Source organism: Bombus impatiens, unplaced genomic scaffold, assembly GCF_000188095.3.
Source record: "Bombus impatiens unplaced genomic scaffold, BIMP_2.2 scf_0389, whole genome shotgun sequence".
NCBI lineage: Eukaryota > Metazoa > Arthropoda > Insecta > Hymenoptera > Apidae > Bombus > Bombus impatiens.
The window spans coordinates 796912-818990 of record NT_176808.1 but is presented as its reverse complement, the minus strand read 5'-3'; the positions used below and the strand labels follow the sequence as shown (position 1 = coordinate 818990).

Below are 22079 nucleotides of genomic sequence, written 5' to 3'. Positions count from 1 at the left end.
GAGAACATCAAGTTTTAATCAAGTTAAATTAATTAAAAGATGATTTGAACGAAAATTAAACGTTTCATACGTCAACATTTGTATCTAATGTTCATAATATAAGATATAAATATCGATTAATTGTTCTTATAATGATCCGAATTATCTACTCCAAAAATATCATGAAACAATATTTGATACAAGGAATAACATTTTTTCATAGGTATTCGTAATAGTTTAAATTCATACCACATATCGTATAATAAGGAAGACTGTTTAATGAAGCAAAAAAATTACTCGTTATCATCTTCTAATGAAAGTAACAAACACAATTATTTTATATATTATATATATATATATATATTATTTTACTCGCACACAATAAGATAATGTTCAAAAAAATAGTTTTTAATTGCACTGTTTGCAACATATGTATGAGGTTTATCATATTTGATTTTTACATAAGAGGCATGCCGAAATATTGTGCCTTCGCTATCGAAATTGTCATTCTCAAACTTCTTAAGAATAGCATCAAAAATGGCCTTAAAAATTGCGTGATAATTTTTCATCTTTCAATGAGAAATTATCGTTTATTATCTACTCAAATTATATGTTTTGTTGTCCTCGTATAACGTCTCCAATTAGTCATACGAATAAAATAAAACAAAAGTAGGTAAAAGTCGAGAATTCGCGTAACGAAGGGACCTGCTGTAATATATTTTTCTTTGCATATTAAACGCAAATTATATTTTTTAAAATACACGTATATATATATCTATATTAAATGAAAGAATTTTACGCAATATCGGCGTTATGTGCTATATAATATTTTACTATAGAAGCCGTATTAACAGAGAAAATATTTAATTTAAAGATAAAATGCAATTATAGTGAAAAAGAAAGTTATTGCGATATAGATAGTACGAAAATCTATATATACCATAAAAAAATTATATTCAATGTTTTCAAGTACGAAAGTAATATTTTTGTAGAGCATTTAGTATCCAAAGAATAAAAAATTAAAGTATAAATAGGTGAATAAAAAAGAACCTTATATTACAACTGAATTATACAAAAGTGTATTAAAATTTTCTAATTAAAGTTAGTTTAAACTAGCTATTTAATATATTCAAGTAAAGCAGTATGTGTGTTCAGTGCAATTATTCAAAATACTAATTGCGATAAGTGGATTTCAATATTTTTAACTTTAATAGTTAATAGTTTGCGGAAAACGTAGTTTCCAATAAAATGATTCCATAATATATCTTGAACAAACAGTTTTGCACAATAACATATTGAGAAAGATTAACTTAATATTCACAAATAAATTATATTTATAATTGATCTAATTTTTAAGCTGCAGAGAGTAACAATAATTTTTATTTTCCTCTATAACTTTGTACTCTTCTATATATTCGTTTTCTTTAAGTTGGTAACTCAGATACTAATTGTAAGTATAGCACACAGCATTTAAAACTGTTACGATTGAGTACCAATTTCAATATATTATTTTAATATGATCAATATTTTTGAAATTTTTAATTATGTTATAACATTGATAGCAAATTGAAAATAAAAATTTAACTGGAAGTTAAATTATTATCGAAATCAAATAAATGTAAGTACTTAAGTCAAACATTTAAAGCAAATCATTATTTCATATTACATCGTAATTTAGAATTGTTTAGTAAATTTACTACCGCAATATAATGAAATAAAATAGCTCAGAATAGCCGTAAATATTAATTCAAATTACTGAAAAGGATTTTAAAACATAAAACTATTTATCTCCAGCTAACATTTCCTTTGTTATCTTATTATTATTATTATATATTTGTACTTTAGACTCAGTGCCTATTACAAAGAGGTTATTGCATTCTTATTACTAGTTTCTTATACTATATGTATTAGATTCATATATTGAATTCTATCTCTTGAAATAGAGAAGCATTGTTATCAACTCTTATTTAAAATGATTTAAGTTAAACATTTTCATAACTTTCCAAATGAATTTTATGATTTTGTAATCATACTAAAAAAGTAACTACCGCGTAACTTTTTTAGTATTATTTATAAAAATAAAGATAACCTTGATTATTTATTGAAAAAAGATATTTAACAAATTTTTGATATTGCAATTTATTGTTTGATTGAGTGTTGACTAATTTTTGTTTGTAACATTCTTTTTTGTTCGATTATAATAAAACTGATACTAATATTTGAATTTAAAAAACAGTCAAATTAAAAATTAATAGTTTCTAATAAATAACTTCCACAACTTCTACTATTATTTTGATTAGTTTAAACAAAAAAATTCTCTTTCAAATTATTTTCAGAATGTACAATGACTGAAATCATGTTCGAAGTATGTAGTAGCTCAGCTTGATACACATTAATAGTGCGAGCATTTAGATCTCTCGGCGATGCGGAAAATTTATGTACTTGTATGTATGTATGTGTGGCTTTTAACATAGGAATTTTATATTTCCATACAAGAAATTGAGAAATGTAAGATTTTAATCTATAATTTAGGAAACATAAATACAAAAATCTCCGGAAATTCACTACCGTGAAAGATTATTTAAAGAACATATTAATTTCCATTCGAAAATATTCAAAGATAATCTTGCAATAGATCATTGAATTTATTTTACAAATTACTTAAAATATAATGAAACGGATATTCGCAATGAAAATGGTTTTATTCTTGATTCACAAGTTATTTCTGAAGTAGATGGTAAAATGTAATCTATGTAAATATATATACGTACATAGAAAACGTAACAGTGTTACAAAAGTTACAAATGTGGTGATTCACATGCTATAAATAATTCACACATTTATTCTATTTTTACTTTTATACAGCTTGTTGTTATGTATAGCTTACTAACAGAAATCACAGCTTTTATTTGTATTGTTGTAGTATCAACACTAATATAGCAAAGTAGTGAAATCGTTAAAACGGAAAGTTTACATTATATGTATACACAAATATAGAATGAAGATATATATTCGTTATATACTATAAATAATATAGTAGAAAATAATTTAGAATACTAACAATTAAGTTGTTTGTAGTAAATAACAATGATGACTGTATTGCATAAACAGTAAACACTGCCTTGAATGAATCAGAAAGGCGACATTAATGACAATGTAATATAATTAAATATTAAAATTTATTGTTTATGTCTATTGTATCCTTTATTTCACGTATAAATGTTTATGACATGTTAGTATTTCGTAAGATTTTATTAACTTAGATAATGTAATATACAAATATTAAAAACTACATAGTAACAAAAAATATTTCATCTGAGCGCAAATAATAGTCCATTTTATCTTTTCCTAAGTGCAATTTATGCAATCTTTTATTAATTATTAGGAAACAACATACATTATTTTTTAAGACATATATATTACAATATATCTATGATAATAGACAGTATACATATATTTCATGTAGTTCCAGCACAAAAATTATGAGAGATGAATAAGTATACTTTATATATATTATTGCAGAAACACTTTTTCTTTTAATTATTTTAATGAAAATATTATGTAATACGTTAACACTTAATCAAAAATAAATGATAGCTAATAATTTACTTATCAAATACTAAAATTATACATAAACATCAATTATATATAAATATTTTAATTCGTTGTAATTTTGTTCATAAAAAAATAGTTACAAAACTTCATAGCTCTATTAATTTTCTATTAAATATTTGAAAAGTATATTATTAATTATGTTAACACATATCCAATTTATTATTAGTGGGTGGTGCATTCAATCCACCAATGTCACCAGATTCAAGTTGTTTAAGTAGGCGAAAAAGAGCTGCAGCTTCCCTAATGCGGCTAAATTCAATGCAAAATGCTTGCACTTCAATAAAGAGTTCTTTCACATTTATGATTTTGTTCCTAATTAAGGATTGCAGAAAAACACAAACCAAACGTACTAAACGATTCTGCATATAACGATCTTTTATAGTTTCACAAGTAGAAATGCAATTACTAATGTATAAATGAACAAATTCTGTAGGTAGGTCCACAGTAGTAGTTAACCTATTGACTACTTCCATTGAATGAAGAGACATCTCCATATTTACCAAAACACTAAAATATTCTGTTATTTGACTCGATTGCATAAGTTTCAACAAAACTTCAATTGCAATCAAAGGGTTATTCTCTACCAAATCTGGTAGCTTTCCTGGAGTAAGACCAATATGATACACCAGTTTTGGATCTCTATCCAATTCATTAACAAGATGCTGTTGTTGTTGTAACGTCAGTACACTTTTGAACGCTTTGCCCATTAATCTGCGAGCTTCTGCACCAGCACAATTTGAGACACACATATTAGTATCATATTCAATTGTAAATTGAGATGGATCTGTAACATTGAACCATGGTAATTCATCGACTGAGCGATAAAGAGGAGGTACTAATCTTAAAAACTCAGGTTGATAACTTTGACTACATAAAGGTGGATCATTAGCAGTTAAAACTTCTGTCATGTTTTTTGTTGCATTTTTATCGATCTCTGTTACTTTAGAATGATCCATATCAGGTAAGATCACAGGATTTCCACATTTGGCGATGGAAGGTAATTCTGAACGACGCTCTGCTAGTTGTACTTGTAAATTACTTAAATCAACAGGTGGTACAGATACAAAATACAATTCATCCACAATTTGTCTTGGAGTTTTCTTTAAAATGTCCTTTTGGTTATATCCCAGTAAACTTATTAAAAGATTTTTTTCACATTGTGATAAAACTGGTATGTGTCCTGAAAAATTTGTCTTTGGTACTCCATTATTTGTATCTTCTTGGGATCTTAAAACCTGTACAAAAACAGGCGCAAATGGTGTCGATGCTAGTGTTTCTCCTCTATAAAGGTCAAATAATAATGCAACTGCTATTATACGTTGAACATTTTTTGGCAATAAATCTATATGCTGTAAAAGGAGAACCAATGTCATTCCCACTTTAAATCGATCTTCTTTCGGAAATATTTGATGTAACTGATTACAAAGATTTTCCAAACTCGTATCCAGGTTTTCTTCTTCCAGGATATCCAATAATTTTGATAAATCTTTCGGACTAAGCGTCATAATGCCTCAATAACAGATTGAATTAGGTTATAGCACCTCGATTATATTTTTTTTCCACGATTATATTCATGAATATCGAGGTTCAAATATAGTAATTCATTTCTTAAATTATTAATTACATATAACATATCAACTTACAGTATTTTAGTATTATATACATTTAGCTTTGTCACATTTTTTAGTTGTTACTTTACAGGTTATGACTAGAATACATGTAGGACTACACGTAGGAATACATGTAAGAATACATGTAAGAATACATGTAGGATTCAATTATACGACCATGCTATCAACTCAATTGAAAATAATAAACCATTTCTATCGTAGTATGGAACTGAGTGTCATAGAATTTTAGAAAAAACAGTAGAAACAGTAGAAATATATGTACTATATCGTAGTAACAGCAAACTACTTTAACGCTATCTATTTCATTATTTGTATCGCGCCAATTTCAAAACTCATGCAACATATGTATATGCATCAATATAATTTCATACATTTGTTGATAAATTTATTTACAGATTACTTGTGTCTCAAATAATTTACAAACTTATACGATTCTTTCTAAAAGTCCATATTTTGAAATGCTCTATTTCTTTTTATTGTTCTTATTAATAAATATTATTTAATTAGTCTAAAACTAAAAACAAATATATAAACAGTTCGTATATGAATATCTCTGGTTACACTGTACAGTTCTGTTGTTAATAATACTATATAATATTAAACAGATACATATTATGTATATGTGTTTTCAAATTGTTTATTACAAATAAATAATACTCATATATAATATGCTACATTCTTAATTGCATATATGGATGTAATTACTTTTTTCATTAACTAATTTCCTACTATATATATATATCCATATTTCATCCATATACAAATCTTCAATACATATCTTCATCCTGAGAAAATACTTAATATCTAAGATCATTATATGTAAAATTTCAGTTTAGAATAACGAAAGAAATTGAAATGAACTATATTTTTTTTAGATTACGATCTATATCTTTTTGCTTGAGAATTTCCGGTGCATAGAAACTATATAAATTAGAAAGAACTATATATATATCTATGTATAGAAATGGCGCATTATGACACGCTCAAAGTATAGTTAGGTTTGCTAAGATCAAAGATAGTTGTAAGTTTGATCATTCATAGTTTAGGGAATTTATAATTATTATCTAATAATATTAGTAAATGTAACTTTTTATAGTAATGGTACTTTTAAAACAACTGTTTTGCTTTTTAAGTCACACATTATCACACATTTTACACATTATCACACATCAGCAAAAGTTTAGTTAACAGTAATCCTTATGTAAAATTTAAGTAATAAATAACAGTCATAAACTAATAATGTTCTATTTTCTAAAATTCTTATTGAGTAATTTAACATCATATATGAAAGATTTGAAATTTTCATTTCCTAATTACCTCTATACACATTGTATGTATTCATCTAAATTACACGTTAATCATTGATTTATTATCATTTTCTTAAATACTTTTACCAAATAATATATACTATTGGCTGATGTATCATCATTCAAGGGTTGCGAATTATTCTTGAAAAGTGATTTGTAACAATAGCGGCGCGTGCGTTTCCGCTTTATAAAAATTAATCCATATAAGAATTATTTCTTTACACTCCTACGGCTTACATTCATGCAATACTTCTAGGCTAGGTATGAGGTATGAGAAATACGGTCAGCTCTGAAACGGTGAAGGAATGCCAGGGTCCCCCACTGATCTCGCATACTCGTTCCCTCCCTGCCCCCGGCCCTCTGTAAATTGTGCAGAGATGGAATCCCCACCTCATAGGCAGAAGCACCTGTTGCGCAGCTACCTGTTTTACTCGATCCATGGGGCCGTTCTCTCTTTTCTCTTTCTCTTACTACTTCTTCTCTTTCTCTTTAGTATCGTGCACGGTGTCACGGCAGTAGGACGGTCTCCGATCGCGGTGCTGATTCTTCGGTAAAGGGCAACGACTCACGAAGTGAAAATAATGTCTTCTTGTGCACATCGAACGGAATCGCGGTGAACAGTGTGAAGCCTAGTCTGTTCAAAGGTTTAGGACGGATATTTCTTGAAGAAGAAACGTGAGTACGCTGCAGCAGCCAGGTTGGAAATGTATCGAAGGAGAGTTTAAGAAGGAGCAATGGAGGACGAGCCACGGGATACCTGTTTTGGGGCAGGAAATGTGGCAGGGGCTGTAATCGGTACTTTCCTTACAACAATTCTCCTGCTGCTGGTTGCTGCGCTCCTTTACAGACAGTGGCGTAGGCACAAGGGTGAGTCCTCGTATAGATATAGAAATCCTATCAACTGCCGGTAATAATGTGTCATAGGATCCGTAATGACAGATCGTGGTTTACATTCATGATCCTGTGTTCGCTCGAGCGCGCTCTAGCTGTTAAATTCAAGCTATTGCAACGACGTTCTTGCGACAACTAATTTGCTCATTCAAAGAACCAATGGTATTTTATCATTGAGGATAACAATTTGTTGCACTTACCGACTTGTAGTCATACTTTTACGATACCAAGCATATGCAAAGTCGATGAGGTTTATTGCACAATAAATCGGAATTTATTCCTACGCGTTATTTCTCCGCAACTTCTATAGAAATACATCAAATGCACGATACAAAAGAACTCCGCCCTGGCACGCGGAACAATTATATGCATATTTTCTAATCGATCGACTGAAAGTTGGGCAATTTAGACACAACTGACGAACTGATAGATGAAAGAAATACAATTATGTAACTAATCGATGTTTCTCAACAGTACAACTTTGTGATGTAAAACATTCTGTAAACCAAAACATCATGTGTCATTGAAGATGTAGAAAATATCTATCTATTGAAATGACCTACTAAGTAGATTGGTTAATCTCCGAAGAGTTGTCATAAAAATTTTACATGAATAATTAGGGATAATAGAACGATATATATCATAGTAAAAGAAATTCAAAGAAATATTCCTTGCCATTTCGTACATTCTATCAACGTGTGTTGCATATTACAAACCTTTTCGCTATTGCGTCGCAATTGATGCGTATATCCACGCAAAAGGTAGACCTTGAAGTGCCACTCGAGAGACACAATAAGACACGAAAGTCTCTCTAGCTCGATACATTGGAATCTCTATCTGGTGGAATGATGTTTACAGATTAGAATGTAAAATATCTCCTACGGAATGTGCATTCTTTACTTTGGGATCGACTTTTAGGATTATAGAATATACTACACGTGGAACGTTAAATTGATACAAAGCCGATATAGATAGTTAAGCAGTATTTTTCAATTCAAAATAATATATAAATATAAGAAGAACTCAATTCAATTTTTGAACTTTTCTCCTTTTCTTTCTTTTCTTTTATTTACCTCGGAATTACCAAATAATTAGAAAATATTCCTATATAATTATAGTTACGTATATCACAGCATTAATGATAATTGCATTTATAAATATTTATTAATTCTGTATGAAATTTAAATCACACGCAAAATTAATTTGTAGAAATGAAAGTTTAATCAATTGCGAAATGAATTAGATTGTATAAATATATAATGAAAATAAAAGTTAAAATAATAATAGCAAGTACAGTAGCGAAAGATATTAAAAGTGACAAATGAATGTTGTTACTTAACAAGCATCGAATTACCTAATAATAAATAAATGGAATCTGAGATTATCTGAAATAAGCGATTCAAATTATAAGAACTCTGTTATAATTGAAAATATTTGATACATTGGACATAAATAGCAATTAATTTAACGATGAAGATTTATTTATATTTAATATTGATTAACTTTTATATGAATGTGTAGAGAAACAGACACACATATAAAATTAATCATTATCTGGTCAAATGATGAGCATAGTAATAGAGTGATAATGTTTCAAAGTAAATTTAAAGTATTTATAGTAAACAAATATTCTTGAAATACACAAACTGAAGTTATTGTTCGTACAAAGGGCAGTCGAAATTTACTTGTACTATCTCGATAATATATTGTACTACATATTCATACATATTCATACAAGTATAGTACTTCCTGGTACATATGTGATACATAGTACACAAGTACATACATATATTCTTATTATAAATTACTTTTTCTTTATTATAAATTTTATTATAAATTAGTAGAAAGAACTGAATAATAACGAAACTTACTAATTGTGTAAATTAAATCTACCGAGGAGAATCGAACTCATTTCGTGATTTAAGTTTCTTCGTAAATGAAAAATGCACTTTGAAACAACCAGAATAGCATGTAATTTTTAATATATGCGTAAACGTAGTAGGCAGACAAGAGTATGCTAAACGTGGTAAATAAGCGCAAATCTGTAGAATGATGTCACCGTATGTAGTAATATAATTTACGTAATATCTCTCAAATATCTCTAACATGACCAATATCCATTATATTATTTCCTTATATACATAATTTTTTTATATTAATTCGATGCGTCGTTTAATACATCGTACGTATGTACATATAATCTATTCGTCTAGACCGTTAAGTCAATATTTAATATTAATTAGTAATAGCGTAATAAAAGAGTTTTCTGTTGTCCATATAGCACGCGTTTGTATCTCAGTTTTTCTTTCAGGATCGTAAAACTTAACTTTCTTGGCGCTTATTAAGATCCGTCTGTATATTATAACAAACGAACATAAATGAGCACGAACAGGCGGAATCAGATAATTCAAGCAGAGTAGCTGGCATCAACGAACTACAACGATATCGAATAAACGCGTATTATACATATACTATGAAAATCGTATTCGCTCTGTTAATTAATGTATCTTTTAAAAAAAATTCTTATTTTTATATAACATATCGGAATATCTTACAATTTGTAAACAGAGAAGGAGTAGTTAAATTACTATAAGCGTAGTTTATGCGATAACAATGCCATGTAAAAAAATATATCAAATTCCGATAGATAGGCAATATGGTTAAACGAAAAATAATATTTATCGAACATTTGTCCGGATAGAAAGTAATTTAAAATTCAAATACTTATATAATTATTTTCGAGGCAAGTATTCCGCCATGAGAATTTATTTTATTTATTAGAAAAGTATATTTTAAAAGTAGGATATAAAAACACAAGTCCTGTGAAAACATTCATTTTTAATCATTCGAAATAATTAATCTCGATCAATAATAATATCAAACAAATATCTTTAGGAAAACACTTAGTACTGGTGACTGATCCAGAAATCGTCGAAGAAGCCTATGCCTTTGACAATCCCTGTTTCAAGGATGTCACGATATCGTCAAGTAACCGAATTCGAGATGTACCGGTGTCTCTGACACCTGGAGACACTTCAAGCAAAGATTCTACACGATGGTCTACCTCCTGGACATCCTTAGGACTGGGCTCGACTAACCGCACCGATAAACGAAAAACTCTGGACGATTCGTGCCTTGGAGTAAGTTCTATCTCTTTTTCACCCGTTTCACGATGTAATAGAGAGGTTATATTACGAACGAAGACACAACGCTGTAAGAAAAATACGAAAAGAATATGCATATGCATGTAGAAGTCTTTTATGAAGCAGGCTACAGTGATTATAAAATAAACATTTCCTTTCAATATTCCAAACATAGAAGGTATTGTGCATAGCCAAATTTGATTGGATGTACAGTTAATCTAGCCATCTTCGATACGTGCCTTTATGTTTCTTGGCGAGGAGGAAGTCCATGGCGTATGAGTCGAATTATAAAGCTAATTTTTACAAAATGAACGTTTGAAATGTATGTAAGAAGTGAATATAAGAAGAAGCACACGTAATATAATAAAACGGAAGTTTTCTATGTAGATCAAGGAACACTGATGATTTCAAAGGAATAGGAAAAGAATATGTTAAATTATTATTTTAATATGTGTAATATGATTTATTGAAAGGAATAATACTTGTAACATTGCAATTATCGATAATGTGTTATTTTCAATTCGACTAATCAGAGATTTCTTTTTATACAGCCGAAAGCAACAAGGATCAATATAGTTAGCTTAAAAAGCCGAGATTTCACAGGGCTGGGATTTAATATTTGCGGCAATATGAGAGAAGGAATCTTTGTTAAAGATCTTCTACATCGTGGACCTGCATCGGAATCCGGTCGAATACATCCAGGTTAGTCGTTATTTTTATATCCGAGAAACTAAATATTTTAAAGCAATCGTTATACCTTTATAACCAGTCGATAATTAGCCAAATTTAAATTTCCTTGACATATTTTCAAATTCGATTCTCTTGAAAACGAAGATTCGGTTAAAAGAATTTTATTCCAGATCTTCGATTTATTCTTGTACGTAGAATCACCCTTATTAAATACTAAATATATGTAAATAGCAATAAATTTGAAGAAACTTAATTTTGCATTACTATTTTCGCAGGTGATCGTATAGCTAGTGTAAAAATCAGTTTTCGGAATATGGTCTACGAGGATGCCTTAACGATTTTAAGTTATGCTTCGCCATACGACGTAAAGCTTGAAGTAGAAAGCGGTGGAATTGGATCGAAGCCAACCACACTTTTGAAAAAAAGTGTTGGTCCTAGCGCGGCAAGAATTTGTCATCCTTTATACAGGAGTCAATCAATTCCAGAACTCTCACAATCGAAGAGTATTGCGAAGAGACTCTTCATAGTTGATCCGAACGACTCTATCAATTCTAACTATTCGACGATGAATTCGACTTTGAAATCCACAAAATCCACACCAAATAGTCAAATATTTGAAAAATGTCACGACGAGTCCAAGGGCAATCACTATAAATTTGGTATTAAAGTTTTACCCTCCCTTGATGGAACTGTTCATCGCATTGAAAATCAAAATGAACATAACACAAATCTTGAAAGAAAACATTCAAAGAAACTCGATACAGAGAAACATTTGTCAAATATGAACGAAGCTACCAGAGTTGGTGACAAAAAGGAAGAAGCTCAATGTCAGCAAACGTCACAAGTATTGCAAGTTTCTAAGGGGAAAAATGATACCTTCGAACTGCATAACGATACATTAAATAAAAGCAGCAAACTTAGTGATACGTCGATTCATGTACCATCCGAAGTACCAACAGAAGTTCATAACGCAGCTATGGCCGCTCGTAGAAACCGAAAAAATAGTTCTGAGCTATTAAATATATCAAAAAATATAGATTCCATCGAGGTAGAGGATTCCAAAAATCAGCAAAAGAATAAAAGGAAAGCTCCACCGCCACCAAAAAGCAATAATTACGATATCGAATGTACTTCTACTATGAAGAAAGATTCGTTGACTACGAAAGAATACGATTTGAGAAAAGAAGATGAAATCAATAGTATTACTGATTATACGGATTCTTTATCTGAATATATAAAGAAAGTACGCGAAACTACAGAAAGAATAGATCCACGTGTAGAAGAAAAAGTAGAAACTTTGATAATTGATGGAAGACACTCTGAATCTGACACTGACAGCGAAATTCAAAACAGTTTTACGACTATCGAATTGAACTCGGCTGATATTACCATTCATCGGACACCTGTACCGGAGACAAATAACGACGAAGATGAAGAAGACGATGTTTACAGAAAAGCTGCGAGCTTAGGTGATCTATCAAAGTACGAATGCAGAACGTCGGCAACACTTGAAAGAGCACAAAGTCTGGACATGACTGATACCGGCACGAAGAAACGTAAAGCACCTCTACCACCGGAGGATATTAATGAATCTACGGAAGATTTAACTAAGCTTGATCAAATGGATACTTTTGATAGAAGATTATTGAAAAAATCGAATGAATGGGGTAATTTAGAAGATGTTGTATGGCGTAAAAAACAGGATTCGGAAGATAAGTCGAAAAAATCAAAAATTAGAAAAAAGAGTAATGGTTCGCTCGAACGATCTAAGTCTTCTATAGAAATTAAGTTAAAAGATGAAACTTCTGACTCGAAAGAACTAAATCCTACAGACGACGAAACTAGTATCGAACTTTATAATCTTCCCTTGAGCAAAAGACTTACAGAAGAATTTATTCATGCAGAACGAATGTTCAATCCAGATGAAGATAATTCTCTGATCAGAATTGTTAATGATGGAAATGTTATTAAAAGTCCTACGGTTGAAGAAGTAGAATTACAATTTAAAAAGGAAATCTCATTACCCGATGATTTTAACAATGATAGTATGATAATAAATGAACAATTTTCGGACCATGATGAAAAAATAGTGAATAAAGATTTCGAGAAAGCTTTGAAACATTTTGAAACATATGTACAAAAGCCGACATTATTAGATTCCTCTAAACATGACTTATTTCGTTTCAAAAACTGGAAGGAAGACAGTTCATTAACGTCGAATGAAATGATTTCATATGCCGGTAAAAAATCTGTCAATGAAGAACCAGTGACAAAAATTAATATTAAGAGAGGATGTCACGCATGCGATGAGAACTGTAATCGTCATGAAACCTGCAAGAAAAAATCATTTACAAAAAGATCATCAACCCCAATACCTTTACAAGACTATTCTCCCAATTCAATGGAAGGTAGTAGTTCCAATTCGATAACAATTAACGACGAAAAGGAACAAATCTCGATATCCCATATCCATGGATCGACGTTTAAAGATAAAGAAAGTAGAAGCGAAAAGTCATCACTAAATTCGAACACGTCGTCAAAACGAGTAATTGGAGTCCCCATAAATCAAAGAATCGATCGAGAAAATGATGAAGACGAAGACGAAGACGAATACGAATTCGGTTCTGGTGTAACTATAAATAACAAAAACTTATTTGATCGTGAGGATCGTCGTAACATTAACAATATCAGTGTTTCGAGTGGTGAAAACAGTGAAGATAGCGGGCTAGTTGGTGAATCAATGGATTATAATCCACAAGACTTTGATAATCGACCACCACTCCCAGATACGCCAATGCCACAAAAAACGACTTATATTACGGAAATCAAACTTTCTACTAATAGAGAGGAATTTCAAGAAGATGACAACGAGAGCAGTGAAACACTTTCCACAGTGGAAAGTAAGGGTAAGAAACCGATGCAAAACGAAATCAAAACAACTTCAAATGGAAAACCTACAACTAATAAAAAGCCTCCCGTTCCTCCCAGAAGAACAGACATTACGAAATCTAATAAAAAAGGAAATACAGAAAAACAAGTTATTTATGTAACCGAATATAAATCTAATGAATCAAAAGATTCAGATGGTTCAGACGCGTCTCATGAAATCAAACAACCAGATAATTGGTCCGCAGAGACATGATCGATAAATTATTTTAGGGAATAAAAAATAAAATCGGACATAAGAATAAAGTATTAGCGAATTACACAATAATCAATAATGTTTTCGTGGGTTTAGATTGAAAGTAATAAATACATATTATAAACTGAAGGAGCAATTCTAAACATTGCAAATTATTAGCAATATTTTTTCTACTAACCATTTTTTTTTTTTTTTTTTTTTTTTTTTTTTTTTTTTTTTTTTTTTTTTTTTTTTTTTTTTTTTTTTTTTTTTTTTTTTTTTTTTTTTTTTTTTTTTTTTTTTTTTTTTTTTTTTTTTTTTTTTTTTTTTTTTTTTTTTTTTTTTTTTTTTTTTTTTTTTTTTTTTTTTTTTTTTTTTTTTTTTTTTTTTTTTTTTTTTTTTTTTTTTTTTTTTTTTTTTTTTTTTTTTTTTTTTTTTTTTTTTTTTTTTTTTTTTTTTTTTTTTTTTTTTTTTTTTTTTTTTTTTTTTTTTTTTTTTTTTTTTTTTTTTTTTTTTTTTTTTTTTTTTTTTTTTTTTTTTTTTTTTTTTTTTTTTTTTTTTTTTTTTTTTTTTTTTTTTTTTTTTTTTTTTTTTTTTTTTTTTTACCATTTTTTTTTTTTTTTTTTTTTTTTTTTTTTTTAGTACAGGAATAAGACAGATATTATAATCAAAAAATATGAAAATTTTAATACTATATATAGCTAAAATTAGAATATACTGTACTTAAACTTCTTCATATGGAGAAATCACATCGATCGTAATATGTATGTACTACTTATAGTGCTCATCCAGAATAGATCTGCTCTTGAACTAGTCGAAGAAAATTTTATCTAGTATCTTCCTCAATCTTCTGAAAAGACTGGCTCTTGTTTAAAAAAACATGTTTTTTGATCATTTGATAAAAATATTTGTTGTTATAATTATATTTATTTTATAACACATTTCTTGTTTTAAAAATTATTACAATTAGAATTTGTATTATATATGATTCGCCTCTGTGTAAAATAGTACAGTATTAAAGAGTATCATACATGCCAAAAATTGTATGTATTTTACACGCGCTTTTTTAAACATCATACTTTATTACAATAATAAGAAATTACAAGACTATGGTTTAAAATATTCCAAAAATTGATTAATAAAATTATTAATACATTTACATAATACATGGTTATAAATGAGCAATAATTATACAAATCCATATTATTGAAATTTCAAATATAATAATATTAATTAACTTAAACATGTAATTCATAGAAACAATATAATTAGCAAAATCATTCAAAATTCACATTTTATGAAAATTTAAAATATTTAAAGTATTGTAAATTTTTAAATATATTAATTATTGCTATATGTATATATATTTGAATATTTTTTATCTATTGAATGCTCGTATACTATCAGACTGTGATAGATGATCTATCGCAATAAATGATTTATGCGTGTATTAAATCTCGATTTATTAGAAATTTACATATACATGTGTATAATTATTAAACAAATGTTAAGACAATAAATACCTACTAACTAATGACCATATGATATATGAGAATGTTAACACTAAAATTATCGATTCGATTATTGATATTAGATGATATGTCACAATTTGATCAACACAAATTCAGTACGAGGCAAAAATATTTATTATAAGTTTTTCTAAATTTTTTTATATGTGTAAAAATATAAATATTTATGGATATGACTGTAGTAAAAATTCATTTTTTTATATTGTACTTTATATTAACGCAATATTAACAATAATAGGGTAACATGGGGCAAAGCAAAACTGTAACAATATAAAATAATGTTGTTATTATAATGTACGAATATTATATAATATCCATACTATTTTATTACCATACATTATCACTTCATATAAAAAATAAATTAATAATTATAATAGTATCATTTTTTAAATATAAAATGAATATTTTTTAAACACTGCTGATAATTATTAACATCTTTTTACAAAAATAACTCATATGAGAGCTTATAAACAATGTTTATATTATAAAATGTACATAAAATATATAATATAACGATAAACGACGACAAAACCAGTTATAAAGCTTTGGTTATACAAACATATAGCAATATGTTTGTATACGTTATCAAATTCTATTATATTATTATTTTACCGAATAAAAGTTTCTCTATTAAACTTCTAACCTTCTAAACTTTCTACACTAGAAAATAATATGTTCTATCTGTTGTAGGAATCATGATTTTGGTATTTTCATAATTCTTCTATATAATCATATTTTCTTCATTTCAAATGAATATTAATACAGACAAATTTACGGCGAAGTAATCATCATTGAAGAAAAATACAAAAAAATAACAAAAATGTAACAATCATCTTTACCTCATGTTACTCATCATTTCACTGCAGTTTGCTGCAAAACACTATGAATATATGTACACAGAATTTTGCCACATTTGTTTATTGATATATGTTATATATAGTAAACATTTAAAGGTTCTATTTCATGTTATTAAATCCGTCCACTATATATTGTTAATTGAGAATATTTGAAAAACAAGGGAACATAATAAAACATTATATTATACGTATATATGTATATAGGAAAATTTCAAGAAGCTAATTATACATTGATTTAACAGATTAGTGAAATAAGCAATCAATAATTTGTCATAATTATGTTTACATAATATTATCTCTCACTTTATTCATCTTCACTTATAAATCATATCAACATTTTGTATGTGCATGTAATTTTAGGATAGGAAGTGTTTCAAATTATTATCTCATCAATATATATTTGAGATGCAAAAATAATCACACAGTTTTATATTTAAAATTGTTATTGACGCAAATCCATTTCATCATGGCTTCAATTTCAAATATAGAAAATTATTTCTTATAGAAAAAAATAGTATTTATATACATATATATCATTTACATAAATTCTAAATAAATCTATTCTTTCATACTGATCTTATAAATTAAATGAGATGTCACAAATATAAATATAAAAGCATACTTTCAAAATTATTATATCAATCTTTCTCATATTTGGAACTTGACAATAATTTAATACATGTATAGGATTTTGGTTGAAGTATAGGTGCTTTTTCTAGTCTGTTTATTCGGTAACCTGTTTTAGAACCATCCTGTGTGCATTTCGATTATTTATAAGGCTGTGTGCATACGTGAATATCATAATTCGAAAAATAATTTCTTGTATAAGAAATTGAATAAATATATAAATTATGCAAATTATGCAAACAAAAATACCTTAATTTTTAAGTAAAATAATGATATATGTTTCAATATGCCTTAGATTGGTATTGCTAGTGATAACTAAATTTCTTCTTGAAATAATTTTACATGTAAATATAAGATCATGTTTGCTAAAGTAAGTCATCTATTTCGCAATTCCTTCAAAATTAAAGTGCAATTTTATTTGTTAAATAATATATATGTACATTTTTATTAAGAAAAAGAGTGTACAGTTAGAAATGTTTTTTGTTGTAAATAGAGGCCAGTTACAGATGTTTCGTTATGCATGATTCAATTCGAGAGGCAAATGATCAAAAATGAATACTTTATTATAATTAAATTTTCTTTAGAGTTCTTAACATTACTAAGACTTAAATAACAGTTTGTAATTTTTAGGAAAGTAATTAATTAAGTAAAATTTTTTTATATGTACGCCAAAATAATGTACTATACATGTGAAATCCATCTGAGTCACATGTTGAATGATTTTACATTTTTCTTAGTATTAATTTAACAAATTAAACAAAACAGATTAGTTCATTTCGATGTTAAAAAAAGAAATTGAAGTTTTAAAATAAAAAAGGGAATATTTTTAGTAGTTTTTATCTGCTGTTGAAATACTAATATTTTCCAAGAACATTTTGTACTAATCTGTAAACAATGCTATTTAAACATTCCCATTTCTTGTATATTGCTATTTTTATGCGTTCCTTAATTGTTATCTACTGTGAACGATTCTTATTATATAAGAATCTAACAAAATGAAGGACTTTATTGGACCATATAATCATAAACTGCAAAATATTGTAATAAAATTATACACATTAATGTTAAAGATAAAGAATCAGACAAGTATTTACTAACAAAACGAATGTAACAGTTTAGAAAATATCTATATAGTACGAATACATATATTAGACAAAACTCCATTTTCTGTATTTAAATAGACTTCTTGCAACGATACGAAATTTTTCGAATCGTCTGATGTATGTAAAATGTTGTAAATATATGTTATTGATACTTATAATCTGATGTATTTTAATCATTTCATTATATAACTATGAGACCAGTTTTCTTCGATGCTTAACAAGATTTAAGCAATTATGATAATTTTTGGTTTAGCTGTATAAAATAACAAACATACAAACTTGTATGTATTTTAAAAATATTTTTCATATCTTTACATTTAGTTTACAATTTCGTTGGCATCGATCGTATTTTTATAAATTAAAAAATTATCGATAAAAATTTATCATCGAATTGAGAACTGTACTTGGAAGATGTTTCAAATGAAAAACTAAAGACCACAATTTGATATAAATTTTAATTTCGACGTATACGTTTCATTTCAAATGGATTTTATCTGATAAAAGTAAATTCATTACAAAATACCGGATGACATACACAAAAATTTAAACAATTGTATCTAAACATATATTTATGAAGCCGTTGAATGTAATGTTGAAGGTAACTATCTAAAAATCCAAAATCTGTAATATATATCATAAACTTTATACGTTAAACATTGTTTAATTTATTATGCTAAAATTTACATATTCATTTTGAGTAATATTAAACATATAATAATGCATATTTAAGTAGCAAAAGCTGTTATGGTATACAAAATACATAAACTTATGTTTGTGAAAATAGTACAATTTTGTCTTGTATAAAATATGACAACAATATTTTTAGATATAAAATAATATATATTTCAAATATATTTTAAATATAAAATAAAAAAAAGCAATTTAGGTGTAGATTTACCACTTAAAAATAATAACATGAATTCGTATGGATATATGTATGTATATCTATTTTAACCTTATTTTAAATTATAAATGTTTTTATATCTTAGTAAATTGCATTTCAAAATAGGTATATTCCAGGTATAAACATTAATAATTTCCATTCTTTCAACTTTTGTTTTCATATTATCAGATGTTTTAAAAATAGTCACCAAGGTTATTCATGTTTATGAATAGATAAGCAAAATTAGATATAATGCTATATTATACATTTAATTAACATATTTTGTACATCCTACCGTATTTTATTAAAATAATATAAGGAATACTCATATATATATATATATAATTATTATTTATATCAAGACAAAATATCTGTCCAAGTCAAATTAATTTCTTTATACCAATCTACATCTATCATAATGTAAATTTACAAACAAATCCATTAAGTTTAATATTTAAGTAGCAGACTGTTTATAGTTCTTTGTACTCATTAGCTTTTTACCACACATTGCACATATAGCCTTTTTATATGCACATGATTGACAATAATGTGATCCAACTTGATGTACTTTCTGTCTACATATTCTGCAAGTTTCAAAGGTAACAGTATAGGGATTAAATCTTGCCTTCCCTGCAGAAAGTGCTTTATTTTCTCCAACTTTACGTCCCCCACTTTCTACTGTATTCCGTGCACCACTTTTCCAAGGATCTGGAGTTATGACTTTTCCTAATTTTTTTTCACATTTTTCACAGACCATTTTGAATTAGACTTGAAACTTCAATTCTGAAATATAGTAAAACTTCGTTATATGTGATCTTTATATTATATTGCATCATAAAATTAAATAATAAAGGTTAGATTTAGGACTAACATGTATGTAAAAAATAATGAAAAATGATAAAAAAAGTTAACGTGAAATTAAAATAATTGGCCAATAACAGATATGAGTATAAATTTTTAATATTTTATATTTTTAAATTAACAAATTAAAATATTTTCAATTTACCTTCAGAACTCTTATTAATGATTAAATATTACTCTTTTAATTAGTACACATTTTATATGACTACATCCCACACTAGTTTTTAATCATGAACGATAAGTATAAATATTCGAGATATTAACTGCAAATAAATAAATTACGAGAAATATCTAACCCAAATATCATAGTCTTATCCACGGTTATATAGACAAGTCTCAACATCTGGACTAAACACTTATATATCGAAAGCATAGTAGATACCGCTCGAAAATTGAGTCATAAAAAAGCAACATGGAAGACAAGAAGATCCATGTTTTGCGCATGTGTAACGTGCTATGAATGTTTCACACAGAGGCAGAGACGCTCTACTCATCTCTGTCTGGCTCGTAAAACGTGAACTTTGTTGTCTTCCATGTTGATTTTGCATGACTCAAATTTCGGACGGTTTCCCTATTGAATGTCAAGACCTGTTTACATGGCCGTAGTTTCAATCTCATCCATATCTCATCACAATCAACAGTTATCAGATATATATACCACCTAGTTGTAATTGCGGATCAGTAATAGATGGCGCTTTTCTTATTTAATTATTATTAATATCACTAAAAACTAAATAAATAAGATTCATATTTGCGCACATTGTATATGTGTATATACGTATGGTATATACACATGTATGTACATACATAGATAAGCAAAGCATATACTGAAATTCCAATAGCACTACACTTCTTAATGTAGAAAAATAATAAGGATAAATTAATATTTGTAACATCCTAAATATCTTTATTTATCATACTTTATATTTTAAATATTGAGCATGTACACACACACAGTTCAAGTTTATGAAAAATTAAACATACTCTATTGTTGGAGCAAGTAAATTCACTTTATGCATTATATTAGTGTATTTTATTACAGTTTATGTTCTAAAAATTTAAATATCATATAAAACTACAAAGTGATAGCATATAATCATTAAAACAAAAATTAACCTCTTGAGCGGGGATAGCGGATATATCCGTTCCTGTTAATTGTTCGCTTGGTTTACCAAGCGAATACATGTAGGTATCTTATCCGATAGTAAGATAAACATTTCAATATTCTAAACTAATGCCCCATTATGCGAAGGACTTGCAAAAAATTTTTCATCCCTTAAGCGTGAATAATTGAACATGTGTAGAACAAAAATAGCTTAAAAAGTTACAATAAATATCAGTTTTTTTCTTAACATAACTATGATTAACCTGAAATATACGTTACTTGTTTTAAGATAATAGTGTCATTATTTTTATACAATTAAAATGGGTAAAATGTACAAAGTTGGTAAATTAATCAAAAGTCATTATTTTCTTATTATTTCATTTGAAAAATAGATCCTTTTTTTTATTGATGAGTGTAAATTGTAAAGTACCTATACGTACTATATAGTTCTTCTTGAACACGAAATAAGTAAAACATAGACTCCTAAACGCGATGCAATCAGAATGCAATAAACTATGCAAGTAAAATATAATTATGTATACATAATACCGGATGATACATATGGACAATGCATACATATATATGTATTTCTATTGTATTATTGCCACTAGCTGACATTCTAAAAGAAACAAAGCATGCGGAAAAAATATATTATTATACATATATGTTTATTGTACTTAGTAATATTCTCAAGCACTTAGATACTTTTAACATGAACAATGTACTTATCTCTGTTG

The 22079-nt window shown here is 27.5% G+C and overlaps 3 protein-coding genes across 3 annotated transcripts; 1 reads left to right on the top strand and 2 right to left on the bottom strand.

The window, feature by feature from the left end:
• Positions 1-2795: 2795 nt before the first annotated feature.
• Positions 2796-5521, bottom strand: LOC100749531 (CCR4-NOT transcription complex subunit 11). Its single transcript, XM_003490093.4, has one exon. It carries the CDS (start codon positions 5097-5099, stop codon positions 3735-3737), a length of 1365 nt encoding a protein of 454 aa, XP_003490141.1. The 5' UTR covers positions 5100-5521; the 3' UTR covers positions 2796-3734.
• A 1408-nt stretch (positions 5522-6929) lies between these two features.
• LOC100749295 lies at positions 6930-14601 on the top strand. Its single transcript, XM_003490091.4, has 4 exons — positions 6930-7399; positions 10319-10563; positions 11118-11268; positions 11532-14601. The coding sequence occupies exons 1-4, from the start codon at positions 7267-7269 to the stop codon at positions 14396-14398; spliced, it is 3396 nt and encodes a 1131-aa protein (XP_003490139.1). The 5' UTR covers positions 6930-7266; the 3' UTR covers positions 14399-14601.
• Positions 14602-19717: 5116 nt separating this feature from the next.
• On the bottom strand, positions 19718-20923 carry LOC100749173 (cysteine-rich PDZ-binding protein). Its single transcript, XM_003490090.4, has 2 exons — positions 20383-20923; positions 19718-20159 (listed from the first exon to the last, which is right to left on the bottom strand). Exon 2 carries the CDS (start codon positions 20131-20133, stop codon positions 19831-19833), a length of 303 nt encoding a protein of 100 aa, XP_003490138.1. The 5' UTR covers positions 20134-20159; positions 20383-20923; the 3' UTR covers positions 19718-19830.
• Positions 20924-22079: the final 1156 nt, after the last annotated feature.

Excerpts from the sequence above, each read along its gene's own strand:
- LOC100749531 (XM_003490093.4), bottom strand. The coding sequence starts at position 5,099 with ATGACGCTTAGTCCGAAAGATTTATCAAAATTATTGGATATCCTGGAA.
- LOC100749295 (XM_003490091.4), top strand. The coding sequence starts at position 7,267 with ATGGAGGACGAGCCACGGGATACCTGTTTTGGGGCAGGAAATGTGGCA. Across the intron at positions 10,564-11,117 it reads TGGACGATTCGTGCCTTGGA|CCGAAAGCAACAAGGATCAA; the intron begins GTAAGTTCTATC and ends CTTTTTATACAG. Across the intron at positions 11,269-11,531 it reads ATCCGGTCGAATACATCCAG|GTGATCGTATAGCTAGTGTA; the intron begins GTTAGTCGTTAT and ends CTATTTTCGCAG.
- LOC100749173 (XM_003490090.4), bottom strand. The coding sequence starts at position 20,133 with ATGGTCTGTGAAAAATGTGAAAAAAAATTAGGAAAAGTCATAACTCCA.